Source organism: Haliotis asinina, chromosome 10, assembly GCF_037392515.1.
Source record: "Haliotis asinina isolate JCU_RB_2024 chromosome 10, JCU_Hal_asi_v2, whole genome shotgun sequence".
Lineage (NCBI taxonomy): Eukaryota > Metazoa > Mollusca > Gastropoda > Lepetellida > Haliotidae > Haliotis > Haliotis asinina.
Genome location: NC_090289.1, coordinates 52,313,545 through 52,339,338, shown reverse-complemented (window position 1 = coordinate 52,339,338; position 25,794 = coordinate 52,313,545). Strand labels below are relative to the sequence as shown.

The window sequence follows — 25,794 nt, the reverse complement described above, 5'->3', positions numbered from 1 at the left end:
TTACTACAAGCATGGGTGAAGACAAGTTCCAAAACCCACCTTACGGGAGGGCACTGACAATAGAGTTAAAACGAGTGCAGGGACTCCGAGAGTCCCAGTTTCATACTTACATTGAAATCTTACAAAGGTTTGACTCCCAGTTTAAACGTTTAACAAAGATTTCACCCTAACTAATGGCGATGGCGCCTCGACGAGAAACTGAATTCGGTAGTAGAGTTCACCGTACATGGGGCTGTGCAGAAACTCTCCCTAGCAATTGGTAGTTGCCAATGGAGGAATGTGCTGCGTGTATTTAATGGCACCGAAAGAGGCAGATTTCAGTCAGTCAAAGAATAGTTGGTGGATTCGAACTGCCTTGATTTCCGTCTGAAATCGTGAAACCCGTTGTCCTGGTGACCAGACAACCTACACTCCAAGACCAGACCCACATAGAATTGTCCAGCAGCATCTGCACAGAATAATTCCACTGGCCAGAAACAGTGTCTCGTCTATTGCCAGTTGATCATGAAGAGGAAAGACACGTGCACCATTGTCCACATTCACCAAGAACGTACATGAAATGCTCTTAACATTAAACCTACACTATGCTATGGTACCTGTAATACACCCGTTGAACCCTACATTAAACATATGAAACATTCTCATACCCTTTTCTTGTGTCACCTGGTGCGAAGTGTTCCATTGGTCAGTAGATGTGTTGTTCATTGGTGAATCCAAAAATATCCTTTCACTCACGTATACTTTTACAAATACTTGGCAGATATTCCACAAAATGTTTAATACGACCATTTGTGGGTGCGTTCAATCCATTCTGTTTTTCGGCAACAGACAAACATCTGAAATCTGAAAATATCTGACTATCCACGGTACCGTCTCACCAATGGGTCCAGACATGTGAAAAATACATGTCTATTCCACTGTCTGGATAGCAACGTACACATGACATATTCTACTGTCTGGATAGTAATGAATGTATGACACATTCCAGTTTCTGAATAGTAATGAATGTATGACATATCCCAGTGTCTGAATAGCAAGTTATACATGGCACATTCCACTGACTGAATAGCAATGAAAGAATGACATATTCCATTGTCTGGATAGTAATAAATGCATGACACATTCTTCTGACGAAATTGTAATGAATGCATGACATATTCCACTACCTGGATAGTAATGAATGTATAATATATTCCAATTTATGCATGACATATTCAACTGTCTGAATAGTAATGAATGTATGACATATTCCACTGCCTCAATAGCATTGTATACATGACTTATTCCACTGACTAAATACATGAGTCCAGTATTCTAAAAATCACGCTTTAACATTTTTGAAGAGTGCATATCTGTTCATAACAAGTAATATGTCTTCTATCAAAGAATTAGTACAGGGCCGTTACACTGGTCATAAACAGACACCAACTTACACACAGCCAGTTCACTATGACGGTAACATGATTTAGAAATGTTTCATTTTAAGTAGTGAAAAGGTCAAGATTTCTCGAAAGAGATCGAAAGTTCATCACTGTAAGGTAAAGAAGCTTTTTAACCAAGTGCCGATGGACAAAAAGCTGAAATAAGTTCACTGCTTTGGTCTTTAGGGGATTTGCATGCGTTCAGTTTATGCTAAACTCTGTGTGTTGATTCGTCGATTCAGTTTTTCGACAAATACAAATATGTAAATTAAAAAATTTGGTCTGATATTCAAGTGATTTAGGTTTTCTTATCAAATTTTCTTTCGAAAAGAGAAAAGGTTAAAAATACTTCCCTTCTTTTGTGCATTTCAGCCACAAATCATATTTGAAGGGGAACATTAGTTGCTACAGTTGTCAGTTTGCTTTGCCTAGCATGAGAATAAGAGGCACAGCCGTTTTCGCCTTAATGTGTCGTTTGTGTCATATTACGGCTGTATAATTACACTATAGGTCTTCTGTCAGGTCCAAGATCGCTCTTCCCAGATCAAACAAATCCTTTCCTTTAGGTGCCAAATAGCTCTTTCCAGTAGAAATAAGGTCTTCCATCTCGTGCCAGATATCTGTTCCCAGAGCAAACAAATCCCTTCATCAGGTCCCAGATAGCTCTTCCCATACAGAAGAAGCGAATCTTTCCGCCAGGTCCCAGATAGCTCTTCCCAGAACAAACAAATCCTTTCGTCAGGTCCATGGTAGCTCTTTTCAGAGCAAACAAATCCCAGATAATTCTTTCCAGAGCAAACAAATCCTTTTCATAAGGTCCCAGATAGTTCTTTCCAGAGCAATCACATCTCTTTCTTAAAGTCCCAGATAGTTCTTTCCAGAGCAAACAAATCCTTTTCATAAGGTCCAAGATAGTTCTTTCCAGAGCAAACAAATCCTGTTCTTAAGGTCCCACATACTTCTTTCCAGAGCAAACAAATCTTTTTCTTAAAGTCCCACATAGTTCTTTCCAGAACAAACAACCCTTCCATCCTGTCCCTCTTTATGGCCTAATGCCAAAGGATACCTTCCGCCAGATACCCCTGTAGCTTTTATTCCTTCTGTAACCTGTTCTCAAAGGTTTAAGATATTCCATGGAGCTGTGTTGACCTAATTTCTCTAAATGACAGGTATTAGATACTTATCATTTTAGAAAACTATAAGAGCGATGGTATTTTGCTGACAATGATTACTGGAACCCTGTAACTAATTTGAAAACGAACAGATTCTAGTACAGGAGAGATATCTAGGGCCTAAAGGACAGGTTGTGTTTGCTCTGGGAAAACCTGCTGCTGCTACTGCTGTTATTCCCCTTACTACTACTGCTGCTACTACTGCTACTATTAACCTTACTACTACTACTGTTCCTACTGCTACTATTAACCTTACTACTACTGCTACTACTACTACTATTAACCTTACTACTACTGCTGCTACTACTGCTACTACAAACCTTACTACTACTGCTGCTACTGCTACTATTAACCTTACTACTACTGCTGCTACTACTGCTACTATTAACCTTACTACTACTGCTGCTACTGCTACTATTAACCTTACTACTACTACTACTATTAACCTTACTACTACTTCTACTGCTACTACTGCTACTATCAACCTTACTACTACTGCTACTGCTACTACTATTAACCTTACTACTACTACTACTATTAACCTTACTACTACTGCTACTACTGCTACTATTAACCTTACTACTACTACTGCTACTACTGCTACTATTAACCTTACTACTACTGCTGCTACTGCTACTATAAACCTTACTACTACTACTACTATTAACCTTACTACTACTACTGCTACTACTGCTACTATTAACCTTACTACTACTGCTGCTACTACTGCTACTATTAACCTTACTACTACTGCTGCTACTACTGCTACTATTAACCTTACTACTACTGCTGCTACTACTGCTACTATTAACCTTACTACTGCTACTACTGCTGCTATTAACCTCACTACTACTACTGCTGCTACTGCTACTATTAACCGTACTACTACTGCTGCTACTACTACTACTATTAACCGTACTACTACTACTGCTACTACTGCTACTATTAACCTTACTACTGCTACTACTGCTACTATTAACCGTACTACTACTACTGCTACTACTGCTACTATTAACCTACTACTACTACTGCTACTACTGCTGCTATTAACCTCACTACTACTACTGCTACTACTGCTACTATTAACCGTACTACTACTGCTGCTACTACTACTACTATTAACCGTACTACTACTGCTGCTACTACTGCTACTATTAACCTTACTACTGCTACTACTGCTACTATTAACCGTACTACTACTACTACTACTGCTACTACTGCTACTATTAACCTACTACTACTACTGCTACTATTAACCTTATTACTACTGTTGCTACTACTGCTACTATTAACCTTACTACTACTGTTGCTACTACTGCTACTATTAACCTTACTACTACTGTTACTGCTGCTACTACCGCTGCTACTACTGCTACTATTAACCTTACTACCACTGCTGCTATTGCTTTTTATCAAACCGTGATGCAGTATGGAGCATCTGACTGGCAGCAGAACGCTAGATTCGCTGTCTGCCTGCACTTAATAAAACGGTGCACGCCCAGGAAAGCCACATTTGAAAAATACCTATTGCTGCTAATGCTGCATTTCAAGTACAAATCTCGTTGCCGTGAAAGCCACAATGAGAAAGGGAATCATTTTTTCTCAAATACGTGTCACCCATTGATCACAGTGGATCACAATGTTAGTGACTTGTTCCTTATTCAGTTGACATATAACAGGAGACAGTTATCAGGAAACTTTGAACTGACATTTACACGATCACTCAACCATGCCCATCAACTCTTATTGTCTCAAATGTGGCTTTAACGGCCTGTAACTATTAAACAATATACAGTATAAGCACGCAAAACGAAAAACATGTACATACACTCACTGACTTATTATTTCTCTCTCTCTCTCTCTCTCATTCTCTCTCTCTCTTTCTCTCTCTCTATGCAATACGTATGCACTACACCTCTACAACATCTACAATCCCTACACCATGTCTGTAAGCACTCTACGACTACTACTACGACTTCTACTACAGATCTTACTATCCTTCATCTTTCTGCTTCAGCCTCACTCTCACAGTTGTCGATGGTGCTTTCCAATCAACAGATATTCATCCCACGCCACGAAGGACGTTGTAGTTAAATTCCTTTTGTGACCATATGTGCATTTAACCACGGGATGTGAGCTTCGTCACTTCTTATCATAAAATCCAATTGCAAACGAGTGTATAAAAATGAAAGGGGCTTACTGTAATCAGCTGCTTTTATACGTGGGGCGATTCACATGGTCTAGTGGCAGACAAAAATCGGCTGGCACGGGATTTTGGAGAATTGTTGCAATCTTAATGGCAATGTTTGATGAATGCTGGTCAACAGCAATGAAAAGTAACGGTTCCTAATCTGTTATCTTGGATATACGGCAACCAATGAAATACCTATAATGGCTACACACCAACCATCAGCGGTATTACTAAAGGTTAGGCTATGTTATTGAGAATCTCTCTGCAAGGGCACGCCATGTCCACGGACAAGGCTTCGCGTCGTCTCAAGCAGAATAGGGCGATTATATGGGAGTGATTTTCTGTAATTTACAAATGAAGCCTGTTTGGCGAGAGAATGAACAATATCCGAGACTGTGTAGAGGTTGAGAAAGTGTTGACTTCAAATGGCGTCTTCGCTTGTAAGCCCAGACGTAATCAATGACAGTCTCTCCGCTCTAAACACTGCCTGTGATACCGTTCTCTCAGTTCCCTTTATGATGGCGCATTCTGATTTTCGGAGATCATTCCCCATGAATTGAAGCAAATCAGTGAAAAGCCTGAATGTAAGAAATTTATCGCCTTCCGCATGTAGACGTACTAAAGTGTGGTTCTGCTCGACTCCCAGCCCGTCTACCGTGGATGTGTTCATGGCAGTTCTTCATGTTAACAAATAGTTTCTAAGAAGCAATATTTTTTGTAATAATTAAAATCTGATACTGTTGAATTGGTAATCTTCCCACTGAGAGATCTTGTCTGATTTTGAGCAATGAAATTAAATAAAATCATGTTATGATTGCAATGAATCAATATCAAAGGATAAAAGGTACAATGGCAAATGGGAAAGGACATTGCCCTGACATAAAGGAAACATAATAACAGCGTAAGCTGTGGGTATATTATGTGAAGCAGAAGCAGATTTAACAGTATGTGTGGTGGAGGAATAGATATTTGTCATGGTACTGACGACCAGCTGATAGTAGCAGCAGCAGCAGCAGCAGTAGTAGTAGTAGTAGTAGTAGTAGTAGTAGTTGTTGTAGTTGTACTTGTACTTGTACTTGTAGTTGTACATGTAGTTGTAGCAGCAGCAGTAGTACTAGTAGTAGTTATAGTTGCAGTAGTGGTAGTTGTAGTAGCAGCAGTAGTAGTGGTGGTTGTAGTAACAGCAGTAGTAGTGGTAGTTGTAGTAGCAGCAGTAGTAGTGGTGGTTGTAGTAACAGCAGTAGTAGTGGTAGTTGTAGTAGCAGCAATAGTAGTGGTAGTTGTAGTAGCAGCAATAGTAGTGGTAGTTGTAGTAGCAGCAGTAGTAGTGGTAGTTGTAGTAGCAGCAGTAGTAGTGGTAGTTGTAGTAGCAGCAGTAGTAGTGGTAGCAGTAGTAGTAGTAGTGGCAGTGGTAGTAGCAGCAGTAATAGTGGTAGCAGTAGTAGCAACAGTAGCAGTGATAGTTGTAGTAGTTGTAGTAGTGGTGGTAGTGGTAGCAGCAGCAGTAGTAGTGGTAGTAGTAGTAGCTGTTGTTGTTGTTGTACCACTAGTTGTAGTAGCGATAGTAGTAGTATAAACAGCAGTAGTAGTAGTAGCAGCAGCAGCAGCAGCAGCAGTAGTAGTAGTAGTATTTGTACTTGTAGTATGTTACAGCAATATCACGGGGTACCAGAAATGGGCTTCCCACATGTTATCCATGTGTGGAATCGAAACCGGCGACGAGCGTACGCCTTAACCATTGGGCTCACCGTAGTCGCTGCAGTTACCACTTGTTGCCAGGGCTAGTAATGGTCTGCTAGATACCATTGTGTTGCCACTGTTAGCACTTGCTGCCAGGGCTAGTAATGGTCTACTGGTATTACCAATGTGTTGTTACTGTTACCATTGCTACCAGGGCTAGTAATGGTCTACTGGTATTATCACTATGTCGCCACTGTTACCACTTGCTGCCAGGGCTAGTAGTGCGCTGCTGGTATTACCAATGTGTTGTTACTGTTACCATTGCTGTCAGAGTTAGTAATGGTCTACTGGTATTACCACTATGTCGCCACTGTTACCACTTGTTGCCAGGGCTAGTAGTGCTCTGCTGGTATTACCAATGTGTTGTTACTGTTACCATTGTTGCCAGAGCTAGTAATGGTCTGCTAGTATTACCACTATGTCGCCACTGTTACCACTTGCGGCCAGGGCTAGTAGTGCTCTGCTGGTATTACCAATGTGTTGTTACTGTTACCATTGCTGCCAGAGCTAGTAATGGTCTACTGGTATTACCACTATGTCGCCACTGTTACCACTTGCTGCCAGGGCTAGTAGTGCTCTGCTGGTATTACCAATGTGTTGTTACTGTTACCATTGCTGCCAGAGCTAGTAATGGTCTGCTAGTATTACCACTATGTCGCCACTGTTACCACTTGCGGTCAGGGCTAGTAGTGCTCTGCTGGTATTACCAATGTGTTGTTACTGTTACCATTGCTGTCAGAGCTAGTAATGGTCTGCTGGTATTACCACTATGTCGCCACTGTTACCACTTGCTGCCAGGGCTAGTAGTGCTCTGCTGGTATTACCAATGTGTTGTTACTGGTACCATTGTTGCCAGGGCTAGTAATGGTCTACTGTATTACCACTATGTCGCCACTGTTACCACTTGTTGCCAGGGCTAGTAGTGCTCTGCTGGTATTACCAATGTGTTGTTACTGTTACCATTGCTGCCAGAGCTAGTAATGGTCTGCTAGTATTACCACTATGTCGCCACTGTTACCACTTGCTGCCAGGGCTAGTAGTGCTCTGCTGGTATTACCAATGTGTTGTTACTGTTACCATTGCTGCCAGGGCTAGTAATGGTCTACTGGTATTGCCACTATGTCGGCACTGTTACCACTTGCTGCCAGGGCTAGTAATGATCTGCTACTGATACCATTGTTGTGGCATGTTATTAATGGTTGGTTGGTCGTGCCAATGTGCTCCGGGAATACCTGTTCGCTGCTAATGTTCTGTCAGTAATACCAATATACTTCCAGGTTTCCAGCGTGTACCCCGTCATAATCCACACATTACTAAACTAACCTCCGATGAAAACCAAAGTGCTGCAAATAATACCAATTTGCAGTCAGTGTTAGCAATTTACCAATGTACAGTATGGAATGGTACTTTTCTGCCATAGGTGCCAAGACATACCACTGTGCTTCCAGAAATACCAATGTGCAGAAATCACTGTTTTCCTGATACCACAACGTTGTCCCTACTCAGAGCTCAATCAACGCCTATATAATCTATTAATCTGTTAATCACAGGATCACGACTGCGTCTGGAAACATTGAAGTCTCGATGTTATCTCTTGTTGTTGTCTCGGTGTCGGTAATGTCCCTCATTTCTCTGCAGTTATATCCGTCTGTATAGGACATTTACAGCTTCTCCGTGAACCACTTCACTGACCACATCGTCACAACTCTACCCTGACCTGTAGCCGGGGACACAACCAGCGATTAAAAGACCTTATCAGATATTTGGTCACACGAAGAAGTATTTATTTCTTCATACAGTAAGAAAATGCGTTCTAAAATCAATAAGACTACCACTCGTCTCTCCCGTGTCAGTCTGGGTCAGAAAGCTATCACCAGTGGAAGAAAATTACGAGAAAGGTTTTTCTAGTTCCGGATCCAAGTCGACTCCTCGTTTAACTTACCCAAAGTTTATTTCCTGGTTCTGAGGAGACTGTCCCTTATGACCGGTGTTTCACCAGATTTGTTCCCCTGTAATTTATGGCTGTCTGTATCTCTCCTGAGTCATCGTTCCAGCTACGTGCACTTAGGGTGGGAGACAGTTTCAAATATGAAGCAAATTCTTTCCAACCTCTGTACTTGTGATACTAGGTAGGTGAATTGTTAACGTGATTGCTCTTCACGCCGTCAGACCTAGTCCAGTCCCTATGTGGTTATATTCTTTGAAACCAAGTTTCTGGTGGGATTTTTACTTCTTGTTTAACGCGACACTCCAAAATACTCAAATCTCGCCATGACGTTGACCAAAAATTCCGTTGAATGACATCACCAAGTTACGCAGCTACGGTAACATGGCGTACAACTTGCTCCCGTCATACACGGTGACGTTTAACGTTGTACTTGAGAATATTTCGCTCATATGACGACTTGCATGCGAGTGCATATGTGGTTGTTTGTACTAGTCCAGACGTAAACTGGTTTTACTGTGCTTGCTGAGGCACCATGCCACCCCACTCAGACACATTATATTGACTCCGAGGTGACCAATCCTATTGTACCTATTAATAGCGAGCGCCAGGCATGGATCAACAAGTACCATAGTTTAGCCTGGTACGATGCGACTGGGGATCGAACCCACCATCTTTCGCACTCACCACTGAACAACAGAGGCTGGCCTCGCGTCATAGAAAAATATGCTGAATGATGGCAGTTCTTGTTTCCCTGCCTGGCGCTTGATATTGAGTTCGTAAAACAAGGACGGGACCGCTCGGGATCAGCTTGCCGTCAGAGCGGGGTTTTCATGTTGACGCTATGACACTATCTCAGCGGGCTAGCACTTCAAACCGACATCAATTCGGAGTAAACGCAGCTTGCACCTGCACACGCATGTAGGTCGCTGTATATATGTTTTAACATCAATCACTTTACTTGTAAAGTCTACAAGAGCAAGATACACGTTCACCTTATACACCATCCGTGAAGATCCGGGCAAGGATAGGGCTTCAGCAACCTATTTTTGTCGCAGGAAGCGAATAACGGGATCGGGTGGTCGGGTTCGGTGATTTGGTTGACGCATGTCATCGTATACCAGTTGTGTAGCTGTTGTATATGATAGATGTTGGTGATCACTCGATTTTCTGGTTCAGACTTGATCATTTACAGACCGACGCCATATAGGTGGAATATTGCTGAGTGCGCTATTAATGTAAAATCGCTCTCTCGCATGATACACCTACACCTTAAGTTTTTCCCGGAATACATTTTATTCATATTACAAGTGGTGGACATTTTCATACTTGGCTGATCAATGATCCAAATGATATCTGAATCACTATTTAGGCCGAGCAACATGCATCAGTATTCCAGCAATACAATACTGCACAATGTACAATGTAGTAGAAACGTAACATTCCGACAATGACATTCTACATTTTGCCACAGCTGCTATGCTAACGTACTGAAAAAAGTACACATATGCTGCTTTGGGGTTCACCACCTAAACGACAACGTATATATTTCTGTTGTGGTAAAGTGATTTGATTGTGACTTGCAAATATTTACGCGTTAGTTTGTTCGTTTTGGGATTTTTTTTCATTTAATACTTTATGTAGTTTGTTTGTTTTTTGTTGTATTTTTTTTTTTTTTGGGGGGGGGGTTGTTTTTGGGGTTTTTTTTAGGGTGTGGGGTGGGGTGTGGTTATTTTGTTTCTTTTTATTATTTTCATTGTTCCCAGTCCTCTTAGCAAATGTATTTTGCATTTATACAAGTAAAATATGATCTGCAACCGTTTCATGAGCGTCTGTTGAAGCCCCGGGAATCCATGAGGCCTCTTCTGACGTGCAAATATCTTGATAATACACTCCTTCAATTACCAACTAAAACACGAGGCTCATTTCTTCAAAAGTGATTTATTAATATACAATAACGAAATAAATATTTTACTTAATATAGAATCCACGGAGAGCAAAACCTGTTGCTGGGATAGTCAAAAACATTGATAAACTGGGGGGAAAAGGAAAAGGTACAGTTAAAACACAAAGCTGGCAAAAATGGAGACAAATGCAGCCCAGGAGGAGCTGGCAAAACTAGCATACCAGACCCCCGGTACAGTCAGCTTTCAGTTGGAAACTAGGGAATGGCAAAAGCATTAGAACACCTTTGGGACTGTCTAACAACAAGTAGCACACGCTAGTGTCATGTTCATCAAGTTCATCTGAAAATAAACAAATACACTAAAACGCTGAAAGACACGATAGAAAAATCATGATGGCTCGGTCTGGTTGGGGTGCCCCAGACTGACAAAATATTTAAGTACAGGAAGAAAAGGGAGTTTTTATTTGTTTTCATTTTACTTTTTGGAGAGAAAGTAAGTAAATAATAATAAAAACTAGATCCTTTTAGACATTAACCAAACATGCATTGTATACTCACATTATACAATGATAATAAAAACTAGATCCTTTTAGACATTAACTAAACATGCATTGTATACTCACATTATACAATGATAAATAACTGCTTAAGTACAATGCCCTTACAAAAATCGCCTATAATTGATCAGTGTTGGAAGGGTTATTTTCAAATACCAACAGGAACACAAAGATATTTTTCATATGAAAAGCATACTTAGTATGGGCGTGAGATTTATAACGCTCTACTCATCCTGCCAAGACGTGTCTCCTCACATCATCCAATTTCACACCCCTGTCTATGTCAAAACATTGTGGTACAGAAAACAGCGCAAGTACGGGCGTTACTTACTAGAGAGCTGGCAAAGCATGGCTCATAGAATCGCTCTCTTCGATTAGTCTACAGGGAAGGTGATCGCCTCCATCTTGGTACGTCGTTCGACGTTTTCTCGCAAGGAACTTTGACCACAGTGTACTTAAAACCAACACCAAGATAATCCATTTGTGAAATACTTTTTCAGGACAAATGTCACATAATCTGTGACGAAACTATCATAATAGCCGATCCAATGTTCCTACTCAAACTGAATCCATCAGTACTACGTTCCACTGATGTAAAGATCGAAACAAGAAGGTCGTCTTGGAAACTTTCTTATGAAAGGGAGACAACTCAGTATACCACACACATTCACTCTCGAACATTATTGTGGGAATGGACGATCTATCACAACCGATTACCACATTTTCAATGGAAAGTGCGTCATTTGAAAAGAGGTCTATTTACCAAGGCGCCATCTATACAGAGATATTAAGGGGGATAACTTGATGGTTACTACCAACGAATACCGCTAAATAATAGACAAGACACACACACAGGAAGAATTTATGTATAGGAACACCCCTCGCAGTTTGGAGTGTTTTGTAAGTTGTGTACATGGCAGACTGGATTTCATTCAAAATCTGGGCTTTATAATCTTTGTTGAAAAATTCTTTTCAATTAACAAAACATCAACATAAATTGGAAAAACAAGCAAATCACAAAATGCTGTATCGGTTAATTTGGTATTTCAGCTTTTCTTCTTACTCAGATATATCCATGAAAATAGAACCTAAGAAAACAGAAAACGCTTTCCAAAAACCCCTCTAGCTACACTAGGCAGAATACACTATGTTGTATTCGGTGAGGCGAGAATACAATTTACCTCAAATTACTGACAAAGCGTATTAAACCTTCTGATTGTAAACCATAACATAAATTAAATGCTGTCTTGGTTATTTTGGTGGTATAGCTTTTGACAAATGCTCAGAGACGATTATCAGAAAATACATTTAGTGAGTATGTACACAGTATGGCTGATCTCAACCTTGCCGATAACACAGAATGGAAATATAAAAGCCTCGTACATTAATACACTGGTTTACATTCTAAGGAAGCTGGGATTCATCTGGTGAAAGATCCTCCAAACAAAAAGATGTAAACTTAATATTTAAAAAATATATTTTCAATTAAAGCAGGCGTTACTTTTTTAAAACTCATCACGTTATATAAAAAAAATATACATATACAGACAGCAGCATCTAAAACGAATTAAAAAAAATAGGAGCTGTTCACCTGTCTGGTGTAGAATATGTATCATAAACAGGTCGTAGAGGTACTAAAGAGAAGGCTTCGGCACGCCAAAACATTTATATAGCTATGAGACGTTGCTGTTGGAGTCTTTGAGCATTTTGCGTCTGTTAAAATAGAAAAATAAACAATGCCTAAACATAACATATTTCGTAACCTGATGAAGTCTATTTGTTGATGTATTTAGTGTAAGGTATAATCTGATATGATGTACCTCTTATGATCGAGTACATATAACATGGATAATTGTTATTCTTCAGTTCTTTAATTATTTTTATAGAATTAGTCAGGGTACACGTATTTTGTGAGAGAAAGTTCATGAACCTAAGACAGTTGGATGCAAGAAATTAAATATGGTACATATTATAAACATGCTGTACATTCGTGTAACTGTCTGTACAAAAATACACTACTCAATGTCTCTACACCGAATATAGTGGAAATGATGTATAAAATTTGGCTTTCAAATAAATAAAATGTTAATGTATGAAAAATGCATTGTCCAGCTACTGTCCTGCTATTATCTATTGACATACATCAAAAACATCATTCAAAGATATACACGGGTATCATCAAAACACTGATGACGTCATGATGTCAAAAATGTCAGCACACAGTCACGTCACAATGACATCAGTTTTTAGTTTTGTGTTATTCTCATAGGACACACATGAAGTCAATATAAGCTTCAAAATCACATGCTTACAAGCAGGCTTTGGGTTTGAAATATGGGAGTGTGTTCTCCTCCAGTCGATATCTAGCAAAGCACTGATACGCACACCGACATGCCTTGTCTGTCAAAAGCACTATTTCAAACAACTCCACTTTCAATATTTTGTCAGAAGTCGCATTCTGGCGTGACGTCATATGGCGGTATTGTGACCTCGTAGCGGTATTGTGACGTCATATGGCGGTATGGTGACCTCATAGCGGTATATTGTGACGTCGCAGCAGTCATGGTTACGTCGACAAACCTTTGTCTGAGATTTGAGTGTTCACATCTACACACACATCAAGGAACATATAAAACACTCCTGCTTAGGAAGAGTGATGCAAAGTTGTAGAGAGCCTTCGCGTACCTGTGAACACCCTTGGCGTCTGGGGTGTTCACTACGCTGGAGAGATGCGTTAGCCACGGCGCATGCGCAGATAAGTCATGAAGGCCTCGTATAGGCGCAAAAACAAAGTGAGCTATGTTCGCATTATTGACAACAGCGTAGCAGGAAGCGACTACGCCATCAACAACGATTGTACCACTATGGGTAAGAGGGGCATATACGCCCCTTTCAGTCCTTGATGTAACCATGGTAACACGTGACGCTTTTAAATATCCCACGTTGTCGTCATGGTACAGCAGATACTGGCCTGGTTTTACCGTCTCCGCATACACCACGAGGCTGTTGCCGAACACATCCGTCGTACTGTTGGAGTCACTCGCGTAGATCAAGTGTTTCGCTGTCAGCGTGATTGTTCGTCCATCTTCAGTCGCTATGGTGTAAAACAAAGCCGTCTCTCCCATGTTGCGATCCAGAAACGTTATAACTTCACTGAATTCCAGCTGCCCGTCACTACCCACGCTCAGGACCATGTCCCCAACAGACAGACCGTCCATGGAAACGGTTCCTCTTTGCGTCGTCACCATGCCGTAACCGGGGAAACAACCGCCGATTTTGATCGCCACAGAGGAATCTGGAAAATAAGATATGAATAGAAATGAACGACTATGTCAATTCAATCAATACAGGGTTATTTTGTTTTTACTAAACCAATAAGAACGATATTTAATGTTATAATATTGCATAGGGTACTGGTGACACACACTTGGAGCACGGCAATTCACTGTAACGAATCACCTCCTTTAGGGATCTACTATCACCGATTCCCCTTGATGTGACCCTTGTTTTTTTCACATGAGGATTCCCAAAAACTGTAAACTTATGACAGCTGTCTTAGTTCGGTATTTCCTCAAACATAAATTCTCACGCCGTTACATAACAACAATATTGTTCTAATCATCATTGTGCAAAACCCGCTAAGTCATTATTTCAACACAAATATAATACTACTGCCATGACAATAGTTAGACGCGAGGAAGCCAAGTGGAGTGGACCATAGGCAAATTAAAGCGAAATAGGCCTAAGGATGTCAGAAAAAAAGGTGAAGTGAGTACAGTTCACATACGCCGCTTCCCACTTTGGGACATGGAAATGACTGATATTACAACCTGTTCATTGGTCACGAGGGGACCAGTGACCAACGTATTTATCTTACCAAGCACCTCAATGTTAATTTTGAACTGTTTTAGGCAAGGTTATCGGATTGTACACTTCAGCGATCCTGTGTGAATAAAACGATTCGAATCTTACATTTTGCATCTTGCATCTTGTCTTAGTAAAGTTGCCGCGGTGTAATTTCTCTTCATAGGATTCACACGGACTCAGTTTGAACGTATTCAAAATTTGAATCTTTTCGTAGCCATCGTTAGTTTTTTTGTAAACGACACAAGAAGAAACAGATTTATCTCCCTTCCATTGACTTGAATTCGCAAAACACCGGTAGTTTCCGTACGTCATACGTGAGTCAATGTTATTCGATATAAAGAAGTACAAACACGAAGTACCGAATGAGTTGCCATTGGCAACGGGGTGCATTAACATGCACCTCGCTTGTAAGCAGGGTACACTGAAAAAAGTGCGCTCAGCCAATCAGAAAGCGACATGTAAGTGTGAGGTAAGATAATGATATATAATGTGACAAGGATCAGCAGTTCACAAACCTTTTTTCCTTGATTCTACTAAACCTTATATACATGTCAGATTATATTTTTGTCATGTACACCTTTATTTGCATATATGAAATGAATAAAATAACTATTTCGAATGAATCGGATTTATATTTGTACTTATGACATGAACAAAACAATCCATGTAGACAGAAAATAAATCACATGTTGATCTAGATTCAGAGAATAAACGGTTACCACATATTGGTGCATATGACGCGTAGAAAGACCATGAAAAGTGAAAAGTTAACACCACAGTTTGAATAATCACATTTTGCAAATAACTAACACATAGAATATCTGGCATATATGCATGGCATGGCTAACTTGTGTATTAAATTTGGTGTATATTAGTATGTATAGTTCCGGTGATATGCTGTGACCAGGTAAGCATCAAACACATTTTGCACAAAGTCATGTTTCCATGGATAAAACAAAACAAATTCATTAAAATAGCAAAAAAGGCACATCAGTCATAAATGACTAACATGTATGTGAAGTTTGGTGATCCTAGCATGTACACTTTAAGAGATATGCTCCGGACAAAAGTTTCCGGACGGAGGAACCAGTGGAATGAATGAACGCTATACACTCCCCGTTAACTGACCGTTACTTCGTAGTGGGGGTATAATGACCAGTATTCCTATATGTGAGCGAGAGGGACTAAGTTGTGACATCACAGAAAGTCCCCATGCATTGGTCATCGACACCTGGATAACCCATAGCATCAATCAATCAGGCCAATTAACTATCATCAAATCACCGTGTTACCATGAACTCAAGCGAGTTCGAGTCCAACACACACACACACACACACACAATTAATAGATGGAATATTGACCTGTTTGATCGAAGCGTCGCTTTAGACGATATCAAAGAAGCTGTTATCCATAGACTGTGTGTACTCCGTAAAGGAAATATTGCTTGAAGCGGCAGGGCAAATAATACTCAGTGACCATGTCAGTTTCATGGTGACGGTATGTAATTTATCATTGATCATTACGCGTCTAGAACAACACTACGACGCTAATAGTCTCGTGGATAAGGTGCGTATCGATACTGTCTCCAGCTTTGCCGTCGAATGTCATGTAAGTTGATTGATTGCAATTTGTCTATTTCGCCTACATGAGATATTTTTTTCATTTATGTCACTTTTAATATCCATATAGCGCACATATCCAAGCACTGGTGCATGCTCAAGGCGCTGGTATATTTTCTCTCGATCATTGGATGTTAGTCTCAACGGCTCATCGTATTTACAATCTCAACTCCTTGGGGAACATACATACAACTCTTGCTGCCACAGGGCGCAATGAGATATTTTGCGGTTTTCCAGTCCTTACGATGTACCCATTGACAGCTGGGTGGTCTGGGAGACACTGTCGCAGTACTTTGCCCAAAGTTTACTGCACTTTGCTGTAGCAGCAATCGTTTCCGTAGGTCAGTGCAGGTACAATATCAGGTATGTGTTTACAGGTATGTGTCTACAGGTATTACCAGCTCAGTCAAGTCTGCAGCAAACGATAGAAATACTCCCAAATTTAAATATTACACTTCCTTGTTGTAATAGTAACAACTAGCGCGATGGACCGGTCAGTGTGACCTGTACGTGAATGATGAAAGGGCCAATCAATAACAGAAGAATTCTGATGCATAATTGTTCGCCCTTTAATGCACTAAAACGTCTTTGCATTTAGGAAAATACTTGAAAGAAATATAAAGACAATCTTCAATTTGCTCGTTACGGTCACTTAGTTTGGAAGCAAAGGATGCATGTATATACGCTTCGGTAGCATGGACGCGACATTTTGACTATAAGAGACTGTCAGACTCCGCTACTTATTCAGTAGAAGATTCACGAGTAGATTCACTCAAAGATTAAGGGACGCCGATCAGCTGCGGAAGCGACGACTGGTGGTCGTACCCTGACGGCATCAGGCATTGCTCATGGTATCAGCCACTGGTTTGAGTTTCCCAGACTCGAACAGTTAAATCCACATCACTCTATTCCTTCGACGCAGATGCTGATTGTTGCGTTGAGCACCATTCAATCACTTCAGATACAGTCAAAACAACCGCTCAAAATATATTTCAATGCTTTTGATATCTCTTAAGAACCTCATCTTCATGCGGTTATGTGTGCGAATGCGTTTGTTAGAAAAACACCCTTTTCACACCCGTTTCGGTAATATTTCAACCATATCAAGGCAGTACATGTCAACAATGAACGTTATTTACTCTCTCCATGTGGGGAATCGAGCCCACCAACGTTTCACTAAAATAAAAGCATTCTGGAATCTTCTGAAATCAGTTCATGCCAAGAACGGTAAATGAAGACGGAGATTTCGATTGTCTTCGATGAAGCAAATGTTTAGCTGTATCAAACATGCTTATGCACATTACTCTGAATTGGCCAAATCCATAAAATATGACCTATCAACAACAGTAATGAAACGTAGCTTACCATTACTCGTAAAATCGGTGATCTAGCTGAAAGATTGTCGACCAGGGTGTAAAATCTGATTCACTATTCATTGTTGAGCCACGGCCGCCATTAATTCTTCTTATTGCACACGCTCCAGACCATTAATATTGATTGTCTTTTGAAAAAGATTTGTCAGAGTCAAAGTAGTTTACTTGACTTTTATTCATATTCTTCCTAGGATGTTACATGTTTCCTCATTTCGAAATCATAACATAAATTATTATCGAAATTGTGATTTGTCAACATTTTTCTGTTCGGTATGGGCGTGGCATCAAATCAACACCAGTCAACCTTAAAGTGACAGAAAAGTCCAATCCCAAAATGTTTGATAATGATCGGAAGCTGACTGTCCTCCGGTGGTAATTAATGTGTTTAACTAACAATCAAAGTACAATTGAGTTCAAATCATGTTCCTCTGGGGTGTACATGCATATTTCAATCAATACTGGACCTGGTATCTTAAGTACATACAAAGTACCCGCAGCGAGTGTGATATGGCTTTCCTCGCGACTGAGTACAGGCGCCGCCGACAGTCTGTCGCGCCTAGCCGACGGTGTGATAAAACTCTACACTGATTCCGATTCGAGATGGCGGACATATCAAACCGATCTGTCATTCATTTTCAAAAAGTGTCACTCAAACCCCACGTCGACAATAGATAAAACAGCGTCGGCAGGTTTTCTCGCCTTGGTGGCAAAACTATCGTGTGATGGTTCTGTACTAATCGGCGGAACTGGGTGACGACAAAACGTCATTGAAAACAAAGCCGATCAACTCTCAGGAGCAATATACCGCAGGCGTCAGACTGATATCATTTTATTACTAGAAATAGTTGTAGGGAACTCTCATCTGCTTCGAAATTCGGATCATGGTTGTGTAGATGGACAGGGGCCGCGGCTGATACTATCTGTTCTTTAATGCATTCAAAGGATCACAGATATACAAAAGCGTCCATTGTTCAAACAATTTTATTTCAAAATGTGAAATTTAACCCTATATTAATGCAACCCAGTACGGCTGTTTTTGTGTTATGCTAAATTGCATCCGTGTTTCAAATCGCGGTAAGATTTACCCAGCAACTGTTCATGCGTGAAGTGTGTTTGAAAGCACCACGGAAAACTTTTTGAATTACGCTTTTCGGTTTAACATCCCTGTTTCTTCACATTCTTTGTCTTCAAACTATATAACTTAATTCTTCATTGTTGTCAAATACATTAGCTGTTTGAAAGGATTCGCATTAATGCGGTACGTTGTAGGGACATAATGCACGGGAAAGGATGTACACATTTGACACCTGGATCTGACCAAAAAATTACAAAGCTTGTCAGAACGAATGCCGAAACACAACTGTGATCATATCCAACACATCAACATCTACTAAATATTTCTAGGCCTTCAAATATGAGCAGACAGTTTCTTTTTTTTTCACCAGACAGAACAAGACAGGAAAAGGAAAACGGAAAGGAAACCTGATAATTATTATTTTGACTTTCATGCTTCTTTAACACATTGTTTCAAACATGCAATAGGAGTGGTGAGGTGGCCAAGTAGTTGAAACGTTTGCTCGTCACGCCGAAGTTCCAGGTTCGAGTCCCAGCATGGATACAATATGTGAAACCTATTTCTGGTTCCCCCGCCGTGATATTTCTGGAATAGTGCTAAAACGGCGTTGAACCATACACACTCAATCACACCATTAACAACGATTTCTGCATCTGTCTATGAAACATTTCCGTCTTTAGCTGAAAACAGATCTTCGTCAAAGAAGTATTCCCCACGTGTACACTGAAAAAGGTTTTAATAGTATATTACGTATATGTAAATATTCTCTACTATATGGTACACATCCTAACGTACACAGGGAATCAACTGATGTGATGCCAAAGGTAGACTGGTGATACACTGGAGCATCGGAGGGAATCTGTGAAGAAGATGAGTGTGAAAGTCAGTTAGTAACTATATGTAAATATCGCATTCACAGACTGATAAGCTCCATGCTGTTTTGTTTGTTTAGGTTATGAGTAGCGTTTTAACAACTTGAGTTAATTTCCAAATAATGCTTACATGTAGTAAAACATCCAACTTATGATGCACGTTTTTGAAAGATATTTCATGTCTGAAAGTAATTTACTGCTTTAAAATGGATCGTGACCAGGAGTGTGAGATAACAGTAGCCAATCACCTGCATATGTAACGCCAAGTCTGGCAGTTCATTCCGAGTACACAGGACCAGTAGTATACAACAAATAGCGTACAGATATGTGTGGTTCTCGCACGCCCTGAAAGATCACTGACGAACCCTGTTGCGTCAAGGGCAAACACAACAAAAATCTACAGAATGTGACGTAGAATATTTAAACATTCAATAAGAGATTTCTCAATCATGCTCAAATTGAAATTCTTCAACTATTTTAATTTTAATCCTTCTGTCTCTCCACCAAGGCCGATCCGCGAGCAACTGTCTGCAGGCTCAGATGGGCGAAAGTTTTGGGTAGCCCCTTTAGCTGTTTACATAAGTTAACGTTTTCGTGACTTTCTGCGGCGTTTGGACGAGACTTTAAACACTGAGGTCAGAAGTCAAATCAAAATGGTGGATATATAAGTTGGTTCGCCCGAGATCTTGCGCCTCCCTCACGTGATGTACAGACGAAAGCACATGTTCAGTTGGCCGACTGTTTGGGTTGGTTTTAGGGGTATGGGGTCTTAGGTCAGTGCTGTAGTGCGTGGGTCAAGTAAAATCAAACGTTCTTGGTCCTGGGGCAGTTTTAATCGCACTGGCGGGATTGATGGGGAACAACAAATGGCGTCGTTTGTCAAATGTTACACGGGCCTACAGTTTATAATTTCCAACCCAAACGCAATGTCCAACCCAAACCGCTTACATGTACCTGAATTTAAGTGATTTGATTCGCATGTTCGAAGATGGAATTTGCAGTTCATTGTGAAAATACTAAAGCATTGGGGGCATTGTACAAAGCAAGGACATTTGAGTCAACAGGACAAACAATCTAAGGTACAACAATTCCATGTCTCTGAGGGAACAAAATTATGATATCTCCTATACTGAATACTCTTCATTACAGTCTATTACTGATTACGTTTACGACATTCAACAAATGTTTGATGTTCAGTGCATTTAGACATGTGCTAACCGCTGTTCCTGTTCGAATCTCAATGTAAGTTTTTCGAAAGTGACTTGAGCCTAAAAACGCGGTCGACAAATCTGATGCATGAAAACATGATGCGTTTCTATTTAGTGTCAGTATACGTCTCGTCAGTAGGAGCATAGTTTGAGTTAGGTGCGAGTCCACTGGCTTCCCTATTAAGTTTGTCTGGGTCCATCAACACCCTACATGAAAATGCTGACCCTAATCCCGCATATACATGTATCAGTCTCACACTCGTCACGATGGCCCGAGGTCGACTTGACCACCAGGAAAGAGAACCCTTTTAAACATGTGATACTATGGAAAGTCCAATATATCAGAATGGTGATTTGAGACTTATAACACATAATAAAAAAATTGTCGCGACCTACACGTTTAAAGCGGTACATATTTGCCCGGGTGGATGGGTGGATAACTATCAAAGACATACGACTGATGTTCATTGTAGGGAGCATTTTTGATTTCGTTCAGAGTTCTAAAACCACATTTCGCTGTGACAATCACGTTCAGGCATATGAAACCTGCTTTCATGTATTTTTCATGCAATATTCCAGTATCCCAACATGGAACCTACCCGAGTCAGTACTTGTTGTACAATGGGATGTATTCAATGCATATTGAAAAACGTTTTTGTATCAATGAATCAGTATGTGAGCGGTCTTCATATCAACTCCAATTAGGGGTTTGAGTGTATATAAAAAGTGGGGCGTATTTGTGAAATGGGATAGCCAATATTTTGGAAAGTTTCAAGTGTATTTGCAATATCGTTGTCAAGTATTATCAAAGCCACTGAAAAGAAACGAACTCCCTCATTAGCGACAAATCCGTAAACCACGTCAAAACACTGATGTTGTTTCATCTAACAACTCCATGTGGATCGTCCTCTGGAAATCACCACCGTATTGTACGTTCACTCTAAAGGAGAATAATTGTTTATGTCGCCAATGTTTATATTTCTCTTAGCGGCCTAATACCCGGTTTATTCCCCTTACTGGCCCCCATGAAAGGTGTTTCCAACACAATAGATTTAATGTGTGGAAACCGGCTGGCAAATTGACATTTCGCTATACTTTTCATTTGCTCTATTTACTTGAGTAGAGAGCATTCGTTTTAACGACAAACATAGGATTGTGTCTTGCATTCCAATCCCGGTGCGATTCCATGTTCCTATTTTACACACAACCCAAAGGGTGCGGGTTTCCCCGCTTGCATTGTACTATTTCACAGATTAAGAATTTGACACCATCACCTTCTCGCGAATAGGATCACGCTGGCACCGAAACATTGGATGTTTATTGGGTAATAGGCATAACTAATTGACATTTAGTTGATACAACTGTCACAGTGTGTAAATACTAACACAGACCCAGACTCGCTGGCTACTGGTCGTTTGCCGTCCTTTCTCTTGGTTTTGTTTGGTAGGGACAACTAGTGTTATGAAGAATGTCGATGGATTGAGGTCACCTTTAATGGAAACACGCCAAAACAATTGTCATCAGAGACAAACTATATTGATCAAAGGGCAGCTTGTCGAGATCCAAGTAGAAAATCAGCTTTCCAGGTGTACATATAGCTGGGGCGTTGTACCGACTTGTTTTCACACCTTTACCTGTACAGGTATATGCTACAACTCTACATAATTTTCACACCTTTACCTGTACAGGTAAACGCTAAAACCCTACCTAATTTTCACACCTTCACCTGTACAGATATACGCTACAACTCTACATAATTACATTCATAAAACGTTTACAGGGGTAAGTTATAGGTGCCCTCTGTCCCACACCCATAAGATATTTTACTCTATTAACAGACATCAAACACGCCGACTCAAACTAAATTTCCAAGGTATTTTATCAGTGGGAGGTTGACAAAATACTCAGTGACACTGTTTCCGAAAGTGTTAAATGTATTTCAATATTTCAGAAAATAATAACTACAGTCTGTATTTGAAATTATATTTCATGCATACGACTTCCGGAGATTCAATTACGATTGATAACCAAAACACTGTGGACGAGGTGAACCCAAACGCGTATTCCAAGTCAACTATTCTCGTGTCAGACCAAACTTCAAAGGGAGCTCAAAATACAATTAGTTGACCCAACTGACGTCCGCGTTAAGAAGGAATCCCCTGACAAAAAAACTAGCCTCGGAAAATTTCCGAATTCCGACGAAGGCCAAGGACCTACGCATTGCCAGGTACGACACTATTCGCCGTCGCTGAGCGCACGTCCTACAAACATCCACGGCATTCTCTGCGCATGTCTCATTCTTTAATGCGCATGCCTCATTTTCTGACTAATTGCATCCGGATCAAAGCCTTTTAACAGATATGTTTTACCGCTAAAACATGGGTGAGAAAAATGTGAAATTTAAATTAGTAACATGCTTTGGAGATATTTCGATTTAATGAGACTGAGGAGTGAATCAACAGTCATGCAATGTGTGATATGGTATTAAGTTCAACGGTACGTAAACTGTCACCGGAGTAGCATCATTGTTTTAAACGGGACAGGTAAATAAAAATTCTGATCAACAATAGCTGCATGTACTCTTAAAAGATCACTATCAACAGGTAAGTATTGATGACGTAAAACGATGTCATAACCTTACAGACAGTAGGCATTCGTTTCAGGCAAAGTAGACATGCCTACCTATTTCTCCAGTCTGCAGCATGAGCAAGACAAATATTTTCACCATGTCCATATTTTCTGTCAGATTGCTTCGTTTGAAATTTCAAGCAATCACGGTGCATTGGGAACAAACATTTCATATCAATGAGAACGATAATCGTTGAATTTTTACGTGACATCGGTACAGTGTGGTAGTCCCGGGCTTGCTGAAAAGTGTGAATGTCGATGGCTCTCTTGACATGCGAGGGCCAGGATCTGTGAAATTGTTGCGTTATCAGCGTGCTTTGTCATTACTCTAACGGAGCATTTCGTGTATCAAAATAAACTTGACATTAGCGCATGCGTGATACGATTTAGTTCGTTATATTACCACCTATAGTACACACAGCGGAGGTAATGGGTTGCTCCTCGCTCACACGTCATGGAAACGCCTAGTCATTTTACCATTGTCGTGTCAGACAAAGTTAGTCTTCTATAGCAATAGAGTCACTTTTGTGGGCGGATGTTAAGGTACATTAAAGAGAAAGTAAAAGCTGCGTCCCTTGACATGTGGAGGAGAGTGCAGGTTATGGCGAATCATGGGGGTGGGGTACGGACATACGACCCTAGGTAAATATACCCACAGAGGGTCGGGATGGGTGGGGTCCTGCGCATTACTACCAAATTTTCACAGTAGTGTTATGTATTGCCGAGAGGAACAACTATACACAATAACTGTGGATCTGACCCAAGAATTACCAAGAACATTATGAAACAGTCGTAAAAACTGCAAACGTTGGGCCGAAATATGAACTATTACGCATATATCAAATACATCTCCATTGAACAAACACTTCTTCGTTAGTTTTGTGTTTGTTTGTTTGTTTTCAGTTTAGCCATTCGAGCGTAATGAGAGTATATAACGTTCTGCATCTTTTCTAATCCTATACGTATTGCGATCGGATCAGCTGTGTGAGCCAGAGACATCCGAGTAAACGTGATTGTTCATAGTGCATGGCACAACTGCAGAAAATGTACACTAAAGTTCAGTACCCTAGACAGACAAGTAGGTATACAAGTGAAAAGTGCTCTTGGCAAGTACATGTACTCTAATCCCACACCAGACTCACGGATATTCCGTTACACAACACTCCTTAGAAACTATCCCGTGACTGACTTCATCAGTATCTACCTACGCACTGTAGGATAACTTGCTTCTACCAAGTCAGCAAGGCTGATCATATGATCCCATTAGTCACCTCTTACGACAAGCATGGGCTGCTGAAGATCACTTCAAGCCGATTTTTCACGGGTGGGTGGTTCTCGCACCTGATCGTATCATAAAACCAAAGTTCGAACTGACCATAAGAAAACGCATTTGGTTGTTTCCTTTTGATATAATGTCACTTTCAACTTCACCAAGCAGTGACCATACTTAATACTTCTTCCTTCCCCTGGACGGACTAACTCTCAGTTATATATTTCCTGTAATCATCGACACTGTAATCGATACTGATAAAGTATGCCAAGACTGACAGAGACGAAACTGACCTGCAGTATTTAAACCTTTCCATACTATCCTGACTAACTGTCAGTTCTGCATTTCCTGCAATCACCGACATCATACTCGATGTTGATAGGGAATTTCGAACATGCCAATAATCACAGAGACGAAACTGACCTGCAATACTTAATCAACTATGCTCACAGAGGAAAATCCTATAGTTGCACCTAACACTGTTAGCAGGTGAATACTGATTTGTACAGCCATTCTGGAACTAAACTAGCATGCACCTGCCATTTTGCTTTGTGTTTTATATTTTACTGTACAAGTGAATGCTTGTCTTAGTTTCGGTCAAAATTGTTTGTCTGGTGTTCTTTAGTAATATGTTTGTTGTTTGCGACGTTGAAAGGAGTGTCTAACACTGGTATGAAAGGAAAGGTTGCGGACCTGCTTAAACTGATATGAGGGCGCACCTGTATGAATCGAACTCGGCAACATGACTAGCGTAATATTATACCGTGCGGGTTGTAAGATTATGTCGACAAAAACATCGTTCAGACCATCAGTGCTATGCAAGGATCAGTTACTCAGCTAATAAATTATATAGTTCCTCGGAATAATGAATTCCCATAAGAAGGAGAGTCCGCTTGTCCTAAAACTATCCGCTAGTGTGGAAAAATACCATTATTATTGCTGGTCAATA

At 40.4% G+C, this 25,794-nt stretch overlaps 1 protein-coding gene across 1 annotated transcript in view; it reads right to left on the bottom strand.

The window, feature by feature from the left end:
• Window positions 1-10,394: 10,394 nt before the first annotated feature.
• LOC137298271 (sonic hedgehog protein-like) overlaps window positions 10,395-25,794 on the bottom strand; it is a 140,300-nt gene continuing 124,900 nt past the window's right edge. Inside the window, exon 5 of the mRNA XM_067830452.1 lies at window positions 10,395-14,227. Within this exon, the coding sequence (XP_067686553.1) occupies window positions 13,551-14,227 (677 nt within the window). The 3' untranslated portion in view covers window positions 10,395-13,550. The remainder of the gene's footprint in view (window positions 14,228-25,794) is intronic.